This window comes from Colobus angolensis, unplaced genomic scaffold (assembly GCF_000951035.1).
Source record: "Colobus angolensis palliatus isolate OR3802 unplaced genomic scaffold, Cang.pa_1.0 Scaffold203, whole genome shotgun sequence".
Classification (NCBI taxonomy): domain Eukaryota; kingdom Metazoa; phylum Chordata; class Mammalia; order Primates; family Cercopithecidae; genus Colobus; species Colobus angolensis.
This window is the reverse complement of record NW_012115189.1, coordinates 1,370,296-1,393,227: the sequence shown is the minus strand read 5'-3', so window position 1 is coordinate 1,393,227 and position 22,932 is coordinate 1,370,296. Positions and strand designations below refer to the sequence as shown.

Genomic DNA, 22,932 nt, shown 5'->3' with positions numbered 1-22,932 from the left:
CCCGTCTCTGCTAAAAACACAAAATTAGCTGGGCGTGGAGGCGCATGCCTGTAATCCTAGCTACTTGGGAAGCTGAGGGAGAAGAATTGCTTGAACCCGGGAAGCAGAGGTTGCAGTGAGCCGAGATTGCGCCACTGCACTCCAGCCTAGGCAACAAGTGCAAAAACTCAGTCTCAAAAAAAGAAACAATTCAGCAATTAGGCAAGAAAAATAAAAGACATCAAGATTGAAAAGAAGTAAAATCATCTGTTAGCAGATGACATGATCTTATATGTAGAAAGTCCTAAAGATCCCATTTAAAAACTACTGCAACTAATAAACAAGTTTGGCAAAGTTGCAAGATGTAAAAATTGACACATAAATATCAGCTGCATCTATACACTAACAATGAACAATTCAAAAAGGAAATTAAGAAAATAATTCCATTTACAATTCCAACAAAAACAATAAAATAGGAATAAAGCTAACCCAAGGAGGAGGCGAAAGACCTGTAGACTAAAGATTATAAAACACTGCTAAAAGAAATGAAATGCATAAATAACTGGAAAGTTATCTTGTGTTCATGGATGATGAGACTTAATATTATTAAGATGTCCAAACTAGGCAAAGCAATCTATAGACTTAACACAATCTCTATAAAAATCTCAATGGCATTTTTTTTTTTTGGCAGAAATAGAAAAATGCATCCTAAAATTCATACAGAATCTTTAAGTCAAAATAACTGACAACAACAAAGTTGAAGGTCTCACACTTCCTGATTCAAGATATATTACAGAGCTCAAGTAATCAAACACTGATGACACTGGCATAAAGACAGACATGTGGACCAATGCAATAGGAAAGAGTCCAGAAATTAACCCTATCATATATGGTCAAATGATCTTTGACAAGGGTGCCAAGGTGACTCAGTGGGGAAAGAACAGTCTCTTCAACAAATGGTACTGGAAAAATTAGATACCTAGATGCAAAAGAATGTAGCTGGACCCTATTCCTGCACTATATACAAACATTAACTCAAAATGGATTAAAGACTTAAATGAGAAAATTCAAAATTACAGAACTCCCAGAAGAAACCATAGGGAAAAGCTTCATGACAACGGACTGGCAATGATTTCCTGGCTATGACACCAAACATGTCATAGGCAACAAAAGCAAAAATAAAACTACATCACACTTTAAAAACTTTTATGCAAAGGACACAATCAACAGAGTAAAAAGGCAACCTTTTCACCAGAGTGAAAAGGAATGACAGAAAATATCTGCAAATCATATCTCTGATGACGGATTAATATCAAGAATATATAAAGAACTCCTTTAACTCAACAATGACAAAAAACAAACAATCCAATTAAAATATGGACTAATAACTTGAATAGATATTTCTCAAAAGATAACATACAAATGGTCAACAAGCATATGAAACATCACAAATCATCAGAGAACTGCAAATGAAAACCACAATGAGATATCACCTCACACCCATTAGGATGACTACTATGAAAAAAACAGAAAACAAGTGTTGGTGAAGATGTGAATTAACTGGAACCTTCATACAATACTGTTAGGATTGTAAAATGATGTACCCTCTATGGAAAACAGTACAGAAGTTCCTCAAAAAATTTAAAATACAGCTACCATATGATCCAGCTATCCCATTTCTGGGTATAAACCCAAAAGAATTGAAAGCAGGGTCTTGCAGAAGTCTTTGTACACCCATGTTTATAGTAGCACTACTCACAATAACCAAGAGGTGGAAGCAATCCAAATGTCCAACTACAGCAGATAAATGAATAAGCAAAATGTGGTATAAACATACAATGGAATATTATTTGGCCTTAAAAAGGAAGGAAATCCTTTCACATGCTACCAAATGGATGAATCTTGAGGACATTATACTAAGTGAAAAAAGTCAGTCATAAAGAGAAAAACATGGTATAACATTTATATATGGGATCTAAAGTACTCGAAATTACAGAAACAAAAAGTAGAATAGTGGTTACCATGGGCTGAGCGGTAAGGGAAAAGGGGAATTGTTGTTTAATGGGTATAGTTTTCACCTTGGGGTTCAAGATCAGAAAGTTTTGAAATATGTTCACAGCAGCGTGAATATATTTGACATTACCAAACTTAAGAATAGTTAAGATGGTACATTTTATCTTGTGTTTTTTTTACCACAATTAAAAATATATTAAAAAAACACAATTCAGCATCGTTGGACTCCAAATTAAGACATTTAATTAATCCAAAAAAATCCAAATTAAGATATTTAATAAAACACAATGCTTCAAGCTCTAGAATACTGGTTGCCCAGAGAGTCTAATTTAATTGGTATGAGGTAGGGCCCTGGCACTGGTCTATCTAAAACCTCCCCAGTTAATTCTAATTATAGCCAGGATTGAAACTACTGCTCATGGTAACTTCCAAATGACCAATTAGGGATAATCAATCTTGACCCCACCTCTTACCCTTTCCTGAAGAAGGATGTTACATTTTCAGGAAATAGAATTAACTTTTAAAGATTAGAAAGTATTTCATATCATAGATGAACCTAGTCAGTATGCCACAATTTTTTCACAAAATGAGATTTAATTATAAGTGTCAGATTTAACTAAAATCTGACAGATTTTTCCACATGACATTATAAAATACACCCATTAAGGCTGGGCATGGTGGCACACGCCTGTAATCCCAGCACTCTGGGAGGCCAAGGCAGGTGGATCACCTGAGGTCAGGAGTTCGAGACTAGCCTGGCCAACATGGTGAAACCCAGTCTCTCCTAAAAATGTAAAAAATTAGCTGGGCATGGTGGCGCATGCCTGTAGTCCCAGCTACTCAGGAGGCTGAGGGAGGAGGATCGCTTGAACCCAGGAGGCAGAGGTTGCAGTGAGCCAAGATCACACCACTGCACTCCAGCCTGGGTGACAGAGGGAGACTCTATCTCAAAAAAATGTATATATATGTATTTAAAAAATAATGTACTTGTCTGGGATGTTTAAGAAACCAAAGAATGTGTTTAAAAATCCTTTTTAGTAAAAATGAAAACTTTGGGTCATATAATTAATTACTTATAATTATAAAATAGTAGGGTATAATCTGCATGCAATCAGATCTGACCTCACCCTATTTACCTGGGCAACATTAGTTATCGTTAGCTCTCTCCTCCCATCCCCTCTCCTGCTAAAATATTACTGCATCTTAGGTATGCTAATATTTAGCAAAGAGCAATTTCACCATGTTCACTTTAAAATGCAAAGTTTATTACTAAAATAAGGGCTTATTTCCGACAAAACCATGAATGATTTATGAGTATCACGGAAAATCTTAAGTTTTAGAAATTTCCTTTGAAAACAAAAGAGTTCTCGGGGTGGCGGGGTGGGGGAAGAGAACTGCAGTGCTCAAGATGCAAGAAAGGACTGGCAAGCTGACAAAAATGCAATTTATGCAATTGCAAATTAACCCAATATAGAAGTAGAGGGAAAGTGCCTAAAAAATTCAGTGTGACTATAATAGGGAGTTGTCTCAGCGCTTAGATTTTAAAATAATACATACAAAAGAAGGAAACACAAGTTTAAGACCAAGGATGCATCATGAGTGTCAGACACCTGGTGCTAACAACCTATGCAAAATGTTAATAAAGCTAAAACCCAAGATGATACCTAACTCACCAAAAATGCTGAGAACAATACAACCGAGCATGGTGGGACCTTCTTGGGGAAGTCTGCTGCTTGGGTCTGATTATGTACTATTTATGATAGTAGAGAAAAGTATATTTCCTCTACTCTTAACTCTACTCCTTCTTTGATAAGCTTAAGATTTCAGAGTAGAACAAACCATAGAACAAGTGAAAACAGATGGCAAAATGTAATTTTCAAAACGGGGCTGATGGTACTTCTTGCAAAACTGTAGAAACAGCAACAGATGTAATCCTGAATAAGAGTTTAAAAATTAATTATATTAAAAAGATGGGTTGTGATTGTTCAGAAAAAGAAGTGTGACTAGTAAGAGCCAAGATGAATTCACTAAACATAAATTAAGTTACACTTTTCACAGAAATTCATCTCAAAATGGATCATATACCCATATGTAAAATGGGAAATTATAAAATTTCTAGAAAAGACCATAGAAAAATCTATATGGCCTTGGATTTGGCGATGAGATTTTAGATAAAATACCAAAAGCATGATCCATGGAAGAAAAAACTGGGAAGTTGGACTTTATGAAAATGTAAAACTTCTGCTCTGTAAGTTGCTCTTAAGAGAAAGGACAAGCCACAAGAGAATTCTTTCACAAGAGGGAAAGAAAAGATTTGCAAAACACATATCTGAAAAAGAACTTGTACCCAAAATATACAAAGAACTGTTAAAACTCAACAATAAGAAAACAAACAACCCAATTAAGAAATAGGCAAGAGATCCGAACAGATGCCTCACCCAAGATATACAGATGGCAAATATGCATATGAAAAGATGTTCAGAATCATTTGTCACTACAGAAATGCAAATTAAAGTAACAATGTGATATCACCACATGCCTATTAGAATGGCTAAAATTCCAAAAACAGACAATACCAATTGCTGGTAAGGGTATGGGGCAAAAGGAATTATTCATTGCTGATGAGAATACAAAATGGTACAGGCACTTTAGAAGACAGTTATTTTTTCAAAGTTAAACACAGTCTTACCATATGACATAGCCATCATACTCCTAGGTATTTTCACCCAACTGATCTGAAAACTGACATTCACACAAAAACCTGCATGCAAATGTTTATAATGGCTTTATTCAAATCACCAAAAACTGGCAGCACATACATCAAAAACTAGCATCCACTACATGGCTGTACCACAGTTTGTTTAGCCATTCACCTTTAACAGGTGAATGGATACTGTGGTACAGCCATATAATGGAGAATTATTTACTGATAAAAAGGAATGAGCTAACAGCTCATTGGTTTAACAGACACGTAAAGCCCTGGATGAATGTTAAATATACAATGCTATGTGAAAGAAGCTTGAATGAAAAGCTTTAATTACATAACATTCTGAAAAAGGCAAAACTATAGAGATGGCAAACAGATCAGTAGTTGTCAGGTGTTTGGGAGAAGGCTGGATAGGTGAAGCACAGTTGATTTGTTTTTTTTAGGGAGTGAAACTACTATGTATAATACTGTAATGGTGGACACATGACACTATTCATTTGTCAAAACCTATAAAACCATACAACACAAACAGGGAATCTAAAGGTATGCAAATTGAAAAAAAATTATTTAGAAGGTTCAGGAAGCCCAAGATGGAATACAGAATGTAACAAAATAACTATATTACAAATGTATGAAAACAATCTCACTGAAAGGAATGGAGAAATAAGGTGCTGACCTAACTAACTTTGGAAATGAGTGGAGAATGTAAGAATAAAGTAAAAAAGAACTGTACAAAAGCACTGTACTGTAATTAATAAAGCTTTTCCCTATAGGGGTATAATAGGAGTAAGTAAATGGATGGCCAATGGTGGAAGAAGTTAGTCTGAAAGGCTACATACTGTATGATTCCAATTATATGACATTTTGTTGAAGTGGGGAGTTACAGATTAGCAAGGGAAGGAGGCTAGAATGATCCTTGTGTTAATGAATTAGACTTGGAGACATTAGTAAGAATTCATATTTAGTTTAATATAGATCTTGGTTTCTAACACCATTCTCCAATAAAAGGAGCAAGTCCTCTCTAGAGAAATGGGTGATTCCAGGACTCAGGCAGGAAATACGCCAGATGAACCCGGAGCATATTATGGTGCCAGAAAGCAAGGAAGTGATCACACGAAAAACAAAACCCATGACGAGGGACACAAGAGTCAAAGGAAAGAGCTCCCATGCCAAAGCTGGAAGAAATTGAGCAACAAAATAAAGTGCATCAGATTATGACCAAAGTATAAAATAAATATATATAAGGCCATACTAATATAAAAGACTGATTTAAAAAAAATAGGGAGGAGACAAATCTCCTGTGTAGAATTCCAAATAACATGTAGATACTGCTTCCTCAAGGAGGTGCAGCATATTCCCACTTCAAGTATGGGTTGCACATAGTAATTTCATTCTAAAGAATACAGCATGGAAAGGGAGGAAAGAATAACTTCACAGTGGAGAAACCTGACACACGCTACCATAGCTAGGTGGTCTAGGTTCACACAAACAGTGATAAATTGGCTGGGTGTAGTGGCTCATGCCTGTAATCCCAGCATTTCGGGAGGCTGAGGCAGGTGGATCACTTGAGGTCAGGGGCTTGAGACCAGCCTGGCCAACAAGGTGAAACCCCGTATCTACCAAAAAATACAAAGAAGTTTAGCTAGGCATGGTGGCACATGCTTGTGGTCCCAGCTACTCGGGAGGCTGAGGTGTGAGAATCGCTTGAACCCAGGAATTGGAGGTTGCAGTGAGCTGGGATTGTGCCACTGCACTCCAGCCTGAGTGATGGAGTGAGACCCTTTCTCAAAAAACAAAAACACCCCCCAAACCCCAAAAAAACCTCAAAACAGTGATAAGTCATGTTGACAATATATACGCTTTATATGATGTGATGACAATGGTACTTTACCTTTCTGGTCTTCCTTCTCAAAACCCATAACCCCAGTCTAATCATGAGAACAACATCAGACAAATCTCAAATCAGGGACACTCTACAAAATACCTGACCAGTACTCCTCAAAACTGTCAAGGTCATCAAAAACAAGGAAAGTCTGAAAAACTGTCACAGCCAAGAGGAGCCTAAGGAGACATGACGACTAAATGTAATGTGGTATCCTGGATGGGATCCTGGAATAGAAAAAGGACATTAGGTAAAAACTAAGGAAGTGTGAGTAAAGTATGGATTAATTAATTAATAACAAAGTATAAATACTAGTTTATTAATTGTGACAAACGTACCAAACTAATGAAAGATATTAATGATAATGAAAACTGGGTGTAGGGTATATGGAAACTCTTCACAATTTTTCTATAAATTTAAAACTATTCTAAAATAAAAAATTTTATGTAAAAAACAAATTAGGTCAGACTAACCTCAGTATTGAATAATCTTATGTAAGAGAACTTTAGGCAAACACTTGTCAAAAACAATGAAAGTCTGAAAAACTGTCACAGCCAGTTTTTCACAGTCACAAACACTTGTTATGGTCTTTCACCAAATCCTTATAGATAGAAAAGGAGAATCATGGGCCAGTATTATGGGAAAATAGGTATATTTGATAAAACAATAATAATCAACGGATATGGATGTAAGAACTAAAGGCAAGCAGAAAGATTTTTATAAGTATCCCAGAAGCTTGATTTCTGGACATGACCTTTTTACGGTTATGATGAAGAACCTGGATGCCAATAAGGTATATGAAAATGAAGTCTGCAAAATGAGAGGAAATTGGGAAGGACAAAATCCTTGAATAACAAAATCAGGATTAAAAAGAATCTTGACAAGTTGGGGAGATAGAATGGATTTAATACAGTAAAATTAAACAGGAAGAAAAAGGTAATACACTTGTACACCAAAAGAAAAAGTATACAAATGTAGATTGAGAAGACATAATTAGAAGCTAGCATTTATTTTTTAAAAATTTTAAATGATTTTGGTAACCTCATTGAGTTGTGAGAAATACATGGCTGCCCAAAAAGGTAATGTCATCTTAGGTTACACTAACTTAAGTATAAATTGTTAGCATGAAGAGAAAGAAGATACCTGTGACCTCTAAACTGGCCAGATCATATTTAGAGTACAGATGAAGTGCTGAGATTTACCCATTTAAGAGAACTACAAAAACATAAAATGCACTCAAAAAGGAGGAATCACGATTGTAGATTTATAATCAAGCCACATCAAGGTTTTTAGTCTACAAAAGACTCCCATAAATATATACACCTGCTATATATCCACAAAAATTAAAAATTAAAGAAAAGAAAAGAAGACTAAGTGTAGACATGATGGCAATCTTTAAAAATCTCAATTGCTACCAAGTGAAAGAGAGATTTATACTTTACTATGGCTAGAGGCAGCACCAGGTCCAAAAGAAGGAAACTCCAAAAATTAGTTTTCACAATTTTCACAATGAAGATTTTCTAATTGCAGGCTAAGAATAGACTGAACTACATAAGTACCATACTCTAGAAGTGTCTGAGCAAAAGCTAATTCATCGGTGATGTTTTAGAGGGGAATTAAAATTGAGTAACAAATAATTGAGCATTAAGTACCTTTCCAATCCCAAGATTATGACCAAAGAGAGGCATAAGCAATATTTAAGTATGCCTAAAGTTCCTTTGATATTCAAAACCATCTACTTGACTTGTATTGGCTTAGTTATTAGAGCTACCTCACTCTAGGATACTCAAACGTTGAAGTGAAACCACTATCTCTGAGTCCTGTCCACCCTTACTCTCCCAAATTAAAGAGTATTTCTTGGTTGAGCTGGGCTTTAGTAGCTCCAAAATCAGTCAATTGAAAAAAATAAACCAAAATAACTCAGAATTAATCAGATTATTCACTGTTCAAATACTACATCAAAACTTCAAAAGGCTTCACTATAAACAAACTGATGAGTATAACCTATAGAGGTATACTCATTTTCTGAGCTCTTATTCTTCTCTTCAAACTTGCTGCAGGCTAGATTATGGCTGCAAATCTCTCTATCATGTAACATCTCTCTGGTTGCTTCATGAGCTGTATTGTATTAGTTTGGCTACCTACAATCCACCTAATTTGTGGAAACTCCTCCTGGCTGCATAGTCCTAATTATTCCAGTGGCATGACAGATGAAGGTCAAGAAATAAAGCAGCACAGAGATGGGCAGAGACATTGGTTAACAGATACAATGTTAGGCACATTCAAACAAGTAAAAAATCAGGCACATTATCTTTTCAAATAAAGTTGACATCTCTGCTAGGATAAAGGTTCCTTTTTCCCACTTTAGCATAATATATGAATTTAGCAACATGCTGTTCAGAAATTGACAATGGGACAACAGGGCATAACAGGGAGAGGCTGAGGTCTGATTTTAATTCCTGGCTCTGCCTCTCATCACTGGTAATGTGGTATGGAAAAAATACTCATCTTTCTGAGCCTCTAGTTTCTCATCTGAAAAATAGGGACAATAAAGATCCTACCTTTTTCACAGCATTCACTATGATGGTTAAATAAAACCATGCATATAAAAGCACTTTCCAAACTGTGAGGAACTTGTAATTTGATATTATTACTAATATATCACATCTAATATTTCTAAAAGCTGACAAGATCAGAAAGTATAAGTTGGTGCTAGAAGTAAAGCATACTGGTATTAATCTATTGGGAATAGTTAATACGGCAAGGCAAAAAAAAAAATCTAAGATTCTCAACTTTTAAATTTATTGTTAGGCTGGGTATGGTCGGTCATGCCTATAATCCCAACACTTTGAAAGGCTGAGGTGGGAGGATGGCTTGAGCCCAGGAGTTCGAGACCAGCCTGGGTAACACAGGGAGACCATGTCTCTACAAAAAATAAAAATACAAAAATTAGCTGAGTGTGGTGGTATATGCCTGTAGTCCCAGCTACTCAGGAGGCTGAGAGGATCACTTGAGCCTGGAAGGTTGAGTCTGCGGTGAGCCATGATCACACCACTGAACTCTAGCCTGGGCCACAGAGCAAGATCCTGTCTCAATAAATAAGTAAATAAATAAATCAATTACTATTATTAAGTAATGAAAGGACCTCCTTCCAAGGTCTTGAGAACACTGTAGCTAATTTTTGGATATCCATGAAGACAGGGGATAAAGATAAACTTCTTGTGAAAGCTAAGAAACAGGTACACTACTAGAACAATCAAGAAAACATAGAGAAAATGGTGGAGATGGAAATCAAGTAGGAATAACCAACCTAAAGAGAACTTTGAAGACTGGCTGGGAAGGCTTTGGGTAAATATCAAAGTACCAGAAGAGCTCACAAGCAATAGACTTAACACTCCCTTCTCATGGCCTTCATAACTTGCTATTACATAGCAAAATTTCCTAGAATTTGCCACTGATCAACAAGAAAAGCAGCAATAAATGACGGAAGAAGCTTACAGTGATAAATATATGATTTTTCCATTAGATATATTAAAATTGTTTTAAAAAATTTACTTCTTCAAATACCTTGGGAAAGGTTAGGATGATATTTGGGCACACTTTCCTAAATAATCTCAAGAAAAGTATCTAGAAGATAACTGTACTTTTCTTCAGGGTCTATACAAATTTTAAACTCTAAAAAACATTAAGCGCTATACATAAAAGTAATTTAGCCACCTACTTTCAATAGGATACCAGGCTGAGCTCATATAAGAAAAACACGAGGGATAGAATAAGACTAGAGCAATAAACTGAGAAAGCATATTAATCTCAGAGACAAAAGACTTAAAGAGTTCTAGCACTGATTTCTTATTCTATTTTGAGGAAGGGCATTTAATCACCCTATTTGTTTCTCCAACTATCAAATAAATTATCAAATATAAAATGGACTGCCACCTGTCAGAAGTTAGAGAAGGAATTCCTCTGTTAAAAAGATATTGGGAAAAAATTCTAGTTTATCTGTTATTCTATGATTCTATAATTGTATAAATACATCTTCCCCAAAATAAAATAAAGGCGCAGGGCCTCAAGCACACCTCAGAAGATATTTAATTAAATGGTCCTTCTTTGGAATATCTTGAGATAAATTATATCAAAACAACTTTAACACTTATTTTTTCTAGTCTATTTTTTTTTTCTCTCTTTCTCTTTCTCTCTCTCGAAAATTTACCTTTATCCTTATCCAATGGTTCCTGGGAAAGAATAGTGCACAGTACCGGGTTTTTCCACACCCCAGTCTCTTGAGCTAGAGTAGCTAAAAAATGCAATTCACAGCTGCCATTCTCCATCAGCTTTTCATGAGCTACCTATAAATATTAAATAAACATCCAAAGAATTACAACAGATTTTTTAAAGCAAGCTTATCAGGCTTTAAATATAATACTAAACTTCTGAAAAGACTTTTATCTTAAAACTTTCACATCACATTACAAAGTACTCAATTCCTTTACTTCTAATATTTAAAGATGAATTTCAAGGATAAGAAATAAATCATTTACAAATCTTAAATAAATATAATGTATTTACAGAATAAGTCTGTATTTTCTCTTCCCCAAAATCTAAGCCAGGAGTAATGTTATTCCTCAAGGAAGCAATCAGAATATCCATACGCATAAAAGAACTTACACATTTTATATCCTCTGTGTTTAAAAAAGTTTTCCCCCAAGTCTACCATTAATAAAAAGATTCACATAACGAACTAAGTGACAACTTATGCATATTTCAATAAAAGGGAATTACGAAAAGAAAATAACTAAATGCACGATTTTTTTCATTTATTCATTGTATAGTTGTGGCAGTTTCACATTAAAGCTGATGATGAACCTTGCTTGCTAGTTGTTTCCAAGTGTTCATGAAAGGGGCACAGTCTTCAGTCCACAGAAGACCAATAGTTTTTATTCAATTCAGAAACTGTTTATTGAAAATTTCTATGAACAAAGTTCTAGAGAAGAGAGCAACTAGTCCCTGACTTTACAGGGTTTGTCCTCTAGTGGGGTAAAGAAATGTTTAAATAGTTAAAACACAGGGAAAACAAATGCTGTTAGGTATAAACTAACCTTGAGGAAGCTCAGAAATGGGAACAAAGTGTTGTACAAACTCAAAGTTGCACGCTATGTTCAAACAAAAAGTCTAATCCTCAAAGCCATACAAATATTCCCATTCCAACAAATTCAGGTGCTTTATTAAGTTTTCTTTAAGTAACTGAATGTAGAAGGATGGAAAGAGTTATTTCCTTCATAATCCATCTAAAAAAGGATTAACTAGTCCTTTTGTTTCAAAAAGGAAAGTGTAAAATTTTATCTTATGTTGGCAAACAAAATCAGTAGCATTTAGAATTCTGGTTAAGCATATTAAGTCTGTAGTAGGGTGTATCTGAATGGCAAACGGTAAGTTTCAAAATAATTTACCTAAAAATACTTTCTGGAAAAAAATAACCTAAGATACAAGTTACGGATATCTGAAGTAGAATATGCATGATCAAAAAGTTAGTTGCAATGTGACAAACAGGACAAGACACTTTCATTTCAACAAACAGTTATGAAGCATTTGTTATATGTAAGACATTATGCGGAATCCTATGACATTAAATAAGATGAATTCCACCTTCAAGGGCCTGCTGCACTTGATGTAGATTTTAACGTTTAATATTAAAATAGGAAAGTTTATTTCTCTGCTTAACTATAGCTTATTTTACATGCTTCTAAAATTTAAGGCTATACCTCTTTAACAAATTTCTTACAGAAAATCTTAAGGCCTAAAGGTATTTTAAGAACTCTGGATAGAGAAATGGGGAGAAAGAGAGCTATAGCTTTGAAACCAGCTGGCAGGAGCATTCTTTTTAACTAACCAATTAATCAAAATTTAATTGAAGCCATAATACATCCAGCTCTAGTGCTTGAAACAAAATTTAACATTCTTGAAAATACTCCAAGACAACTAACTGCTAAATTGTGTAGTATCGCATGTAGGCAGAATAACAACACTAAATAAAAGAGACAAAGCATGTGTTTTCAGGCAGGAGAAAAAGCATGGGCTTTGGAATAAAGAACCTTAGTTCGAATAACTACTATGTGATATTAGCTATACAAGTTTGGGCAGATAATTATTTTAGAGTATGAGCCTCAGTTTCCTCACCTTTAAAATGGGGAAACCATACCTACCCATACAAATTTTCATGAGGATTAAATGATATATGTGAAATTCTTATAAAGCACATTGAAGACTTTCACAAACCAGTTTAATTGCTTCTAAATCCAAATGAGGGCACTTTCTTTTGTGTTCCCTTGCTGCTCTTACAAGGCCCTAATTATCTGATCATAAAGATTATTCAATCTATCTTATTTAGCAAACACTTGTTGAGATCTACTATATGTAAGACACTAGCGTTAATAAGATCAGTAATTAATGTCTGTCATTATTGAGATGTCTTAAAGCTTAACTGAATAATTTTTTTAAGAGTAAGGAAAACTGACATAAGATATACCTATATTAAATCTAAAGATAAAGATTCTCACCTGCACCAGTGACTGAAATTGTTCCCACTGTTTATCTGATAACTCAACAGGCAGACACAGTAAAAGTTCAACACAGCTTCTAAAAAACAAAAAGTTGGTAAGGAGAGGAATAATTATTAAAATTCAAAGGAAAATATAACCAGTAATTCTAATATCATAAGCAGACTCCCCATAACTAATCTATTTAAAATTAAACTATAAGACTTGAGATTTAATGTTTTTGTGTTCTTTTTTAAAGCTAAATCTAGTTATTTACTCAAAGGTCTACTCACAATGCCAAGCGTTCCAGAACCAAGGCTACATTTTCACATTCAGAGGTAAGATAAGGTCGGGCTTTAACGTAACTTTGGATAGCCACTGTGTATACCTCCAATAAAGGTAAAGGATCTTCTGAAGTTTTCCATTTCTCTGCATATACTAGGAGTGTCTGTTTTGGAAGGAATAATAAAAAGTATTCAAAACGTAAATCAAAATATACATTGACTCATCAGCTGTGTTTCTGAAAAATTTTGAAAAATACAAACTTTTATTTATAAAAACAAAAAGTAGTTTATATTTATTAAAATATTAAATGAAATATAGTCATATTTTTGGCAGCTCTCTGTAGGAGAAAAGATTAGTATTAATTCATCCAGCAATAGCATCATTTCATCAAGGCTAGTTTTAAATAGTGCAAGAGTTATCTCCTCTATTCCCTAGTAAGTTTTAAAAGTTATTTTAAAAAGACATCTGGGCAAGTAATACTTGACCAGGCATGCAGTGAAGAATTTCAAATAATATCTGTTTTCTATTTTTCATCAAGCAGCAGAAAATTCAATACTGAAAAATAAAATGAATCATGTATGGTAAGCAAAGACATGTCCTTTTTCAGTCCATAAAAAAATAACAGTACATACAAATTAATAATTTTTTGACAAGCGCTAGCATTTAAAAAGTCATCCAAAGACTTTCAACATATAAAATCAACATTAAAGATATTAAATAATTATTATAAGGTTAAGTAATTTCTGTAATAGTTTTTTAATTAAAAATATTTCTCATCTTTCAATTATGTAAATATTTTAAATTTACCTCATCAGAATTTCTTTAAAAGATGCTATTTATCTTACTGAATAAGAGATGGGAGATAATGGAAAGAGAAGTTACACACAAATACACACGTTAAGACTCTTATCTAAAAGGTTCTATAGTTATGCTAAATGAAGAGAGATTCTAATTAAATGTTTCTATAACACAGAAGCCACAATTAGTCCTCTCCACACTTCAGGGTTTAAGACTCATTTAATCAAACATATGGAAATTCAGGTGTCTTTTCCTAGAAAATAGGGCATTGAATAAAAAAAAAATTTCCTGAGGGCCTGTATCCTCTGGCATACAGAAACAGATTTTAAAACTGGAGAGAGGGAGGAGGGAGGAGGGAGAGGGTGGGGATTGCATTCTACTACCAAAGCACTTACTACCTTGTCCTCTCTACTAACTTCCAACTAACAGAATTAGTAAGTGATCAGACAAAAGCAATAGAAAAAGTAAGCTGGTAAAACTAAAGGGCAACAAAACAACTACTCACCTACTGAGTAGCCACATATTCACAGACCTTGGCTTTCACTAATCCTTTCCTTTCCTTTCCCCCTAAGAAGTGAGGGCAAATACTGATTCCTAGGGAGAGAAAGGACAGAAAACCTGCAGCCACAGTGCAGGATGTAGGGTGGGGTGTCAGGGGATACTCAATTAGGTTCAAAACCAACTCCATAGCAAAATTTCCCAGTAAAGTTGAGGTGGAAAAACTTATTTCTCAGATATCCAGGAAAAAACACCCCAATCTTTCCCAGATGAACCCTGAAACAAATCTGCTCTCATCCACACTTTCACCTCACCTCACAATCCCATTATATCCCAAACCTCCATGATACAAAATAGATTCTATGTGAGGATAAAAACAATCAGAGATAAGTTCCCTAGCTCAATCCACATGAAGCCCAAAGGTAAAGCTATTCCTGATCTTTTAAGTTCCAAGCAGGGATAGAGATGCTGGAGAAGAGGGGAATCCGTGTTTCTGTACCCTCTTGGCATTGTTAAATGTAATGATGAACAAATGACATTGTAGCTGGTCAACATGGAACATGAGATGAAGCTGCATACATTATACCCAAGATGATTCAGCTTCGACATAAACACAGAAATTAAAGCCTTTTATTTGCCTAATCATGTCACTATTATACATATAATCCCAATCAGAGACTCACTTTTGCAGGTATCGGGGCTCAGAAACTGATACCCCAAACTGTGGCACTCTGACATGCTGAGGAAGAAGCCTCAGAGTCTCTCTGACCTTCCCCTGTTCCTTCCCATCTCTTGATCTTCTTTCTCCCAAAGCACAGTATGAAGTTGTTCTGTGAAGTTTCCTTATCTGTCTAAAGTCCAGATCCACCAAAGAAGAATAAAATTACCTTTGATCCTGTTAAATATAGTGAACCTAAAGTTTCTCTTCAAAGAATCAGTATGTCAGTATGTTCACCTCTCTTATTCTTTGATTCTCCATTTTAAAGTTTAACTCCCTGGCTCTCTTCACCCCCTTGCTTCTAAGTTTCAGTAAACAACTTTCTCTCCAGTCCTAATCAGTAGTTCACATTTGTTCCCTGGTCTCCTGGTTGGTCCTGACTCATCCCGGTCACCTGCTTTATCTAAGTCACCCCTGGTCACCTGCTCTGACCTAAGTCACCTTTAGTACCTGTTCCTAACCATCCTTCCCACCAAACTACTCACCCTACCACTCTGGCTCATACCCCCTGCTCTTTTTAAAATAGCCAATCGGAATTAGCTCAGACTGTGCGGGCCAACCCTAGTCAATATGGGAACGACACAGCAGCAGGCACTACCTGCATCAGGAACAAGAACTCCTTCCCCTCGCCTGTCCAGGTGTGGTCTCACCATTGTTCCATCTGCGAGGAGCACCCTTTCTGCAGAAAGTAAAAATTGCCTTGCTGTGAAAATTAAATTTATGTTTGAGTGCTATTTCTTTGTGGCACTGGGAACAAGCATTTCTAACAGTTCCCTCCCTGAGTTTTTATTAACTGAACTCATAGTGCAGAAAGACAGAAGTCTGTCAACACATCTAACCAGACTTTTGTCACAAACCACTGAGTGCTTTGCAGGCTCAACAGACTTTGTCTCAGGCCACTGTATCTTCTTCAAGCCCACTGAATTCCCCTAAAAATAATTTACAACCCTCCTCTAAAATCATCCACATTTCTCCACCCCCCTTTCATTAATAAATTTGTATGCCATTTCAAATCTGCTGTTTGTCAGCTGATTTTCAGTGAACCTTCAGAGGATGAAGGGGAAGTTTTCTTTAGGCCCCTACCCAGGAGAATTCTTAACTTTCTTCTAAATATCCACCAAATAAAGAAGAACTTATATTTCTTACGGATCTGAAATGGTTTTACTCTCCTCTTTTGACCAGCTAGATGATTCAGAGGACAATGACAGAAAACTATGGACTGCTAGAAATGAAAACATTCTCTTACATGGTGATTTTGATTAGAGCAATTAAAACCTGGGATTAGTTCCTGGTTGAACCAACATGAACTTAGGAACCAACATGAAAAAGAAAATTTGGAATTCGATGATGCAACCATTCAATCAAAAGGGATGTTAAGATTCATGATCAGTCTTTGAATTCAGTTTGTGCCACTGGCAAGTATACAAGTATGGTATAATAAAAATAACTGATCTTTGTCCTAGGTTCCTAGCACAGAGCTCCTGAGACCCTTGAAATCTACGTAAGTGTCTTTTTCATGTTAATGAGATAACATTAGGCTGAGGAGCTTCTAGATAGCTTTAAGATAGGGAAGGGACTGGTCACTAGAAAGACCATGCCATGATTAGAGAGACGAACTTGCAGCCCCACCCCCCAGTCTTGGAGGAGATAAAAGGTCATAGAGATTGAACCCAATCGCCAATGGCCAATGATTTGATCAATCATGTCTATGTACTCCACAAGACCTCCTAAACAACAGTAGTCTAAGAGCTTTTGAGTTGGAAAACATATCCACGTGCTGGGAAGGTGGCACATCGCAACTCCACAGATACAGGCTCTGGTGCTTCGAACCCTTTCAGATCTCACCCTAGGTACTTCTTCGTCTGGCTGTTCATTTGTATCCTTTATAATACCTTATAATAATAAGTACAGCATTTTCCTGAGTTCTGTGAGTTATTCCAGCAAATTACTGACCCTGAGGAGGGGGTTGTGAGAACCCCTAACTTTGTAGCCAAGTTGAAGTTGGACAGACTTGGGGACCTGGTACTTGGCGATTGGCATCTGACCAAAGTCCTACACTTTTTCCCCCATTAAACTAATGGTTTTTGTTCCCACACTCTTTCAAGAATGAATGAATTTGTCTATACACATATATTTATACTTATATACATATGAACAGACAAAGATAAAAGTCACTGTAATCTGGTTTGAAGGTGAGTTCGGGGGGAGATGGCACAGAGGGGAAAAGACAGGGAACAAAACCTAAACGTCTTCCTGCAATGCACCATATTGCTTCCATTAATGAGTAACCTGTAAGCAAAATAGGGTGAGAAAATTTAAAACTGTTTTTTGATGAATGACTGATGGAACTAGGGATGTTTAATCTGGATACTAAATAATATTTACTGAATACTTACCACATGGCTAGATGTTGTTCTAAGAGCTTTACATGTACTACCTATTCAGTAATTAGGTAAATTATAGTAATATGCTTATATTAAAAATTAACAAACCAAGACATAAAGTAGTGAAATAACAAGCCATAAGATCACAGAGCTAGGAAAAGGCAGAGAAGGTATTCAAACCCTCACAGTCTGACTTCAGAGTGTTCATTCTTAAGTACTATGCGATACATTTCTGAAGAAATGAAAATTAACTTGTAAATCCAATTTTTAAAATTTGGATTAAATTTTAGATTAAATTAGCCAAATTCACAAATCTAGAGGCTTGTCACATAAGAGAGGAGTTAATTCTATTCTGTGTGTCTCACAGGTCATACTAGGACACTAGGTTGAAGTTTAAAAGAGACACTCCTGTTTCTGATAAGACAGAACTACCAAACCATCAGAGTAAACCAAAAACAGAACAAGCTGGTCTCCTGAGACAGGTGGTGGCCCATCAACTGAAGTTTTTCAAAGAGGAGCAAGATGATTCAGAGTTGAGGATGCTGAAAGGAGTATATATTAAAGACACACTCCACCATACCAGAAGAGACTACACTAGTACGTGTGTCTGTTCATAAACTAGTGGCTCATGGATGTTTTGATGTGCACATTGTTCAAAAAATATTTGAATTAGTTTCTAATATTTAGAAGTCATATATTTTACATAAAAACTTGGGTTTCTGGCTTTTCTTAAAAAAAAAAAAAAAATTGGCAACTTTGGGCCCACATTCCAGCATGGCAACTAGCTAGGGCTGAGGGATGACCCAAGATCTCCCAGTGAGATCAGACACAAGCTCTGTGGTTGCTACATGCCTCACCTCCTTCTTTAAGGGAGCTACTAGATCCCTACAAAGTTATTTGTGGCTACTGCATCTGCTCTATAGCGTGTGTTATGGGGCAAACCTAGGATAGAAGAAATAAGAAAGAGGTTAAAGGATCTCTAACACAGTGTTTCTTGCGGTGGTTTTCATTGTTGTCCCCTCTTACGGAGACCTTTGACTTTTTTTTCCTAATTGTTCATCATCCCCAATGAAATTTTGATACCACAGGTTAAACTATATATTTGTTTACATGTAACAAACAATTAAAAAAACAACTTTTTTCTTTAAGAGCCAATTTTTACTCCCTTGAGAACAAAAATGCACACTTCAACATTTGGCTCTTAAGTTGATTTCTCATTATATAAATCAGCAGAGTCTAGAACATATATGCTTTAGGGAGAAAGAGTATAGATTAACTTCTGGTAGCTTCCTTTAGTTGCCCTAAGGATTACTAGGAAGGAAAATAAAAGAGAAATAAAACCACAGGGTGTTATATTTAATAAACATGGGGATTAAATTACATTACTGTCCTATGTAAAGATAAGACTAGTGGAGTGTTGGTTATGTTTATATTATTACATTCATGTTTCACTTCCAATGTACATCTAGGGTTCTCCAGAACAGAAGTTGTCAAACATTTTGATCTCATGACTCTTTACCCTCTTAAAAATGACTGAAGAACCCAAAGAGTTGTTTATGCGAGTTACAACTACTGACATTTACCATACTCAATATGAAAACTGAGACTTTTACATATTTATAAACAAGTTTAAAATAATAAACCCATCACATTACCATAAGATATTTTTTAATAAAAATGCATTTCCTGAAAAAAGTGAAAAGAGGCATTGTTTTACATTTTTCAAATCTCTTCAAAGTCTGACAAGAGAAAAGAGTGGGTTTCTCATATTGGTTTATACACTTAATCTGCTGCAATACCACATATTAGGTAATCTTTGGAAAACTCCCTGTACACGACTGAAAGGTAGCAAATAATGTCTTACAGTTTTGACCTTTTGCCCTGAAGAGCCTTTGATGAATGTGAAATACTCCTTAAAATTTCTAAGTTATTAAAATGTATTTTAAGGTTTTGTATAGAAATGGTAGACTGGACACATTTATTTTGCACCTTACTCTCCTCTCCCCAAGCCTCACTGAAACTACAGTAAGTTTTTTAAAGTGGCATAAACTCATAAGAATAGGAACATGGGAATGGAACAAACAGAAATACAATCTTAAAAGCTGGAAAGCATATGTAAGATTGACACTCCAAGAAAAGTGACTCCTAAATAGACTTTAGGTAAAAAAACAACAAAAACAAACAAACAAGCAAAACTCACTAACTCTGCATAATCACCAAAGGGCTCAGGAACTAGAAGCATCAGATGCCTCTGAAAATGGGGGGTGAAAGTGGGGCTAAAAAAGAGAAAACTGGTTGAAAAGTCTATTTTAGGTGTTAAGCCTCCCTGATTTCCTCCTCACTCTCCACAGCTAGAAAATCCAAGCGAGGTACTGCCATTCTTCCTCAGTAAAGAAGTTTAAAAAGAGGTGTTTGGACACAGTCGAGAAGAAGTATCTTACTTTTCAGGGCAATAAGTCAACTTTACATACTCCCTATAGACAGCAAGCCCCTTTTTTCTCACTGCCTGAACTTCCAGGTCCCTAGCTGAGTCTTTTTCTGGGAAATCAAAAAGAAAAGATCCAAGATTCTGACACCAAGCCTTCATTAGGGAATGAAACAAACTAGATCCCTTATTTGTGAAAATCACAACAAATGTCATACATGAACTTGGAGCTCTCAATCACGTTTTTAGCAGTATACCCTTAAATACGGTATTTAAAGACCAGCAGACATTTTTAAAAAGCTTCTAACGTTGAGAGAAATCAAAACAAGGAGGAAAAAAGCAATTTTGAATAAACAGAAACTATGCAGGGAGAAAATAAAATTTCAAGAAACTACCATTGATATTCTTGGATATATGAGAAAACACATTACATCTATGAATAAACACACATGTTATAAGAAACAGTTATGAAAAAAAGACTAATAAAAATTACGGATAGGACAAAAAAGATTTTAAAATTTAAAGAATAATGCTAGAGGTCCCATAATTAACAACAGGAGTTCCGGGAACTCAGAATAGAGAAATTGAGGGGAATAAATAAAATACTTAATTCAAATTAATTTTCTAGAACCTAAGAACATGAATTCTAAGAATGAAAAGGCCCACTGAATGTCCAGCACAATTACTGAAAATAGAACTATACCAAAGTACTTTCTCATAAAACTTCAGAACTCAAAAACAAAGATAGGATAAAAATAAGATTGGTAGGGGAGAAGGCAGCAGACTTCTCAACAGCAACACTGAAGCAAAAAGAAAATGAAGTACTGTATTGAAAGCTATGGGGAAACTATTTATATCCAACGATTGTAACTATTAAAATAGAAAAGTCAGTTTTGGATATATGTGGTCTAAAATTTTTTACCTTCTAGGCACATTTTTTCAGGATGTTACCGAAGAAGGAATTTCACCAAAATGAAAAATAAACCAGGAAAGGAGTCAGAATGATACACAGAAGAAAGGGAGCTCTAACATGAGAGAGATGAATGAAGTAAGATTCCAAGAAGATAGTTGTGCAATGGACCTGGAAAATAATTATAGCATATTAGATGGATTTTGGATAAATTTCTTCAAGATGAAATTGATAGAGAACCCAACGTGCTTGAATAAGCTTAAGAGGAGATTTAAACAATTGAGGGAGAATTTGGATTGAATTAGTGATAAACACACAGAAAATTAAGCTAAGAAAAAAACACGATAATTTACGTCTAGAGAAACAGGACTCTAGAAAATGCACACTTCACAACACAAGTAAAACAGTTACAAAAACTGAACACAAACTAGGCCACATAGACAGTCACATGAAATAAAGAATATGTTCACATTTGTTATATTTTTTTCCACATTTTTCCACATTCTTTGAATATAATGCAATAAAGTCAAACACTTAACAAAAGAATACCCTAACAAAGAAAACCACAAACTTGAAATTTTAAAGTGTACTTCTCAGTCTGGGGTAAAAGAAACAATAATAGAAATCAAAAAATACTTAGACTTGAATTATAGCAAAAACAACCTATCAAAATTCGTAGGATGCAGCTAAAGCAATCTTAAGAGGGGCAGTTTTAGATGCAAATGTTTATACTGTCACTACTGTTACAGCTTTAAAAAATACATATATACACATTTGTTCCGACACAACATTAGCAAAACATGAATTTCTCATTTGCTTATAATACTATTTTTTGGTGGGAAACATTAGGTGAAAGCAGAGAATTGTACCCAGATGAAGTGAGCTGTTAGAATATGCAAAATGTACACATGCATGCAAATCAAACATATACCAGCTACCTTAGTTCCCCATAAGTGTTATTAGTGATAACCAATCACAAGTGGTGTTACAACTTTCTATCCAATTTCAGAGAACTCTCCTTCTGCTAATTCACATTAACTCACAAACTACATCCCTTCTGACACCCACTTTCCTTCTGGTGCTCACTTCCACAAAGAAATTTCAGATCTTTTTCAAGGTAAAGTACCTATGCATTTCTTAACTACTTAATAGGTATAAAACTGCGCTACTGTTTCAGTAAGGTTCTGTGTGTGTGATGACGTTTTTGCATGCTGTGTCTCTTAAGTACATTTTTTCGATAAGCCCTGGGATCTTTAATGTGCAATTTTGCATGACAAAGAGATTGTTAGGCATTCATATATTGTGATAAAACAAATATCACATTTGTTTTGTGATATTTGTTTGATAAATGGCTGTATTTAAAAAAGAGAAAATAAAGAATAGCCAAAGAGGATATTATTGGGACAAATGGAGAAATTTAAATATATATCGTAATTAGATAATAGTAGTGTGTCAATATTACATTTCCTGAGTGTGATGATTGTGTTGTGAGTATACAGAAAAATGTCTTTGGCCTTACGAGATAAATGCTTAAAGTATATAATGGGGGCAATGTCATAATACTGGCTAACTCTTAAAAGATTCAGACAAGAAAATAAAGTGTGAGATAAAGCAAATACGGCAAAATGTGAATGAAGGGGGAATCTTAGTGAAAGCTATGGGGGTAATTCATGGTACTATTCTTGTAACTTTTCTGTTATAAAGAGTTTGGAAAAGCAAAGTATTGAGGGTGGGAAGTGTGGCAGATTGAATTCTTCACCTCTCCTTGTTTCCATGTCGTTCGTCACATTTAATTTCTCA

General features: G+C 35.2%; 1 protein-coding gene across 2 annotated transcripts in view; it reads right to left on the bottom strand.

The window, feature by feature from the left end:
* ZNF292 (zinc finger protein 292) overlaps positions 1-22,932 on the bottom strand; it is a 107,101-nt gene that overhangs the window by 32,711 nt on the left and 51,458 nt on the right. For both annotated transcript variants that reach the window (XM_011941885.1, XM_011941884.1), the window contains 3 exons: positions 13,408-13,562; positions 13,136-13,214; positions 10,792-10,927 (listed from right to left, as the gene is read on the bottom strand). In XM_011941885.1, the coding sequence (XP_011797275.1) occupies positions 10,792-10,927; positions 13,136-13,214; positions 13,408-13,562 (370 nt within the window). The remainder of the gene's footprint in view (positions 1-10,791; positions 10,928-13,135; positions 13,215-13,407; positions 13,563-22,932) is intronic.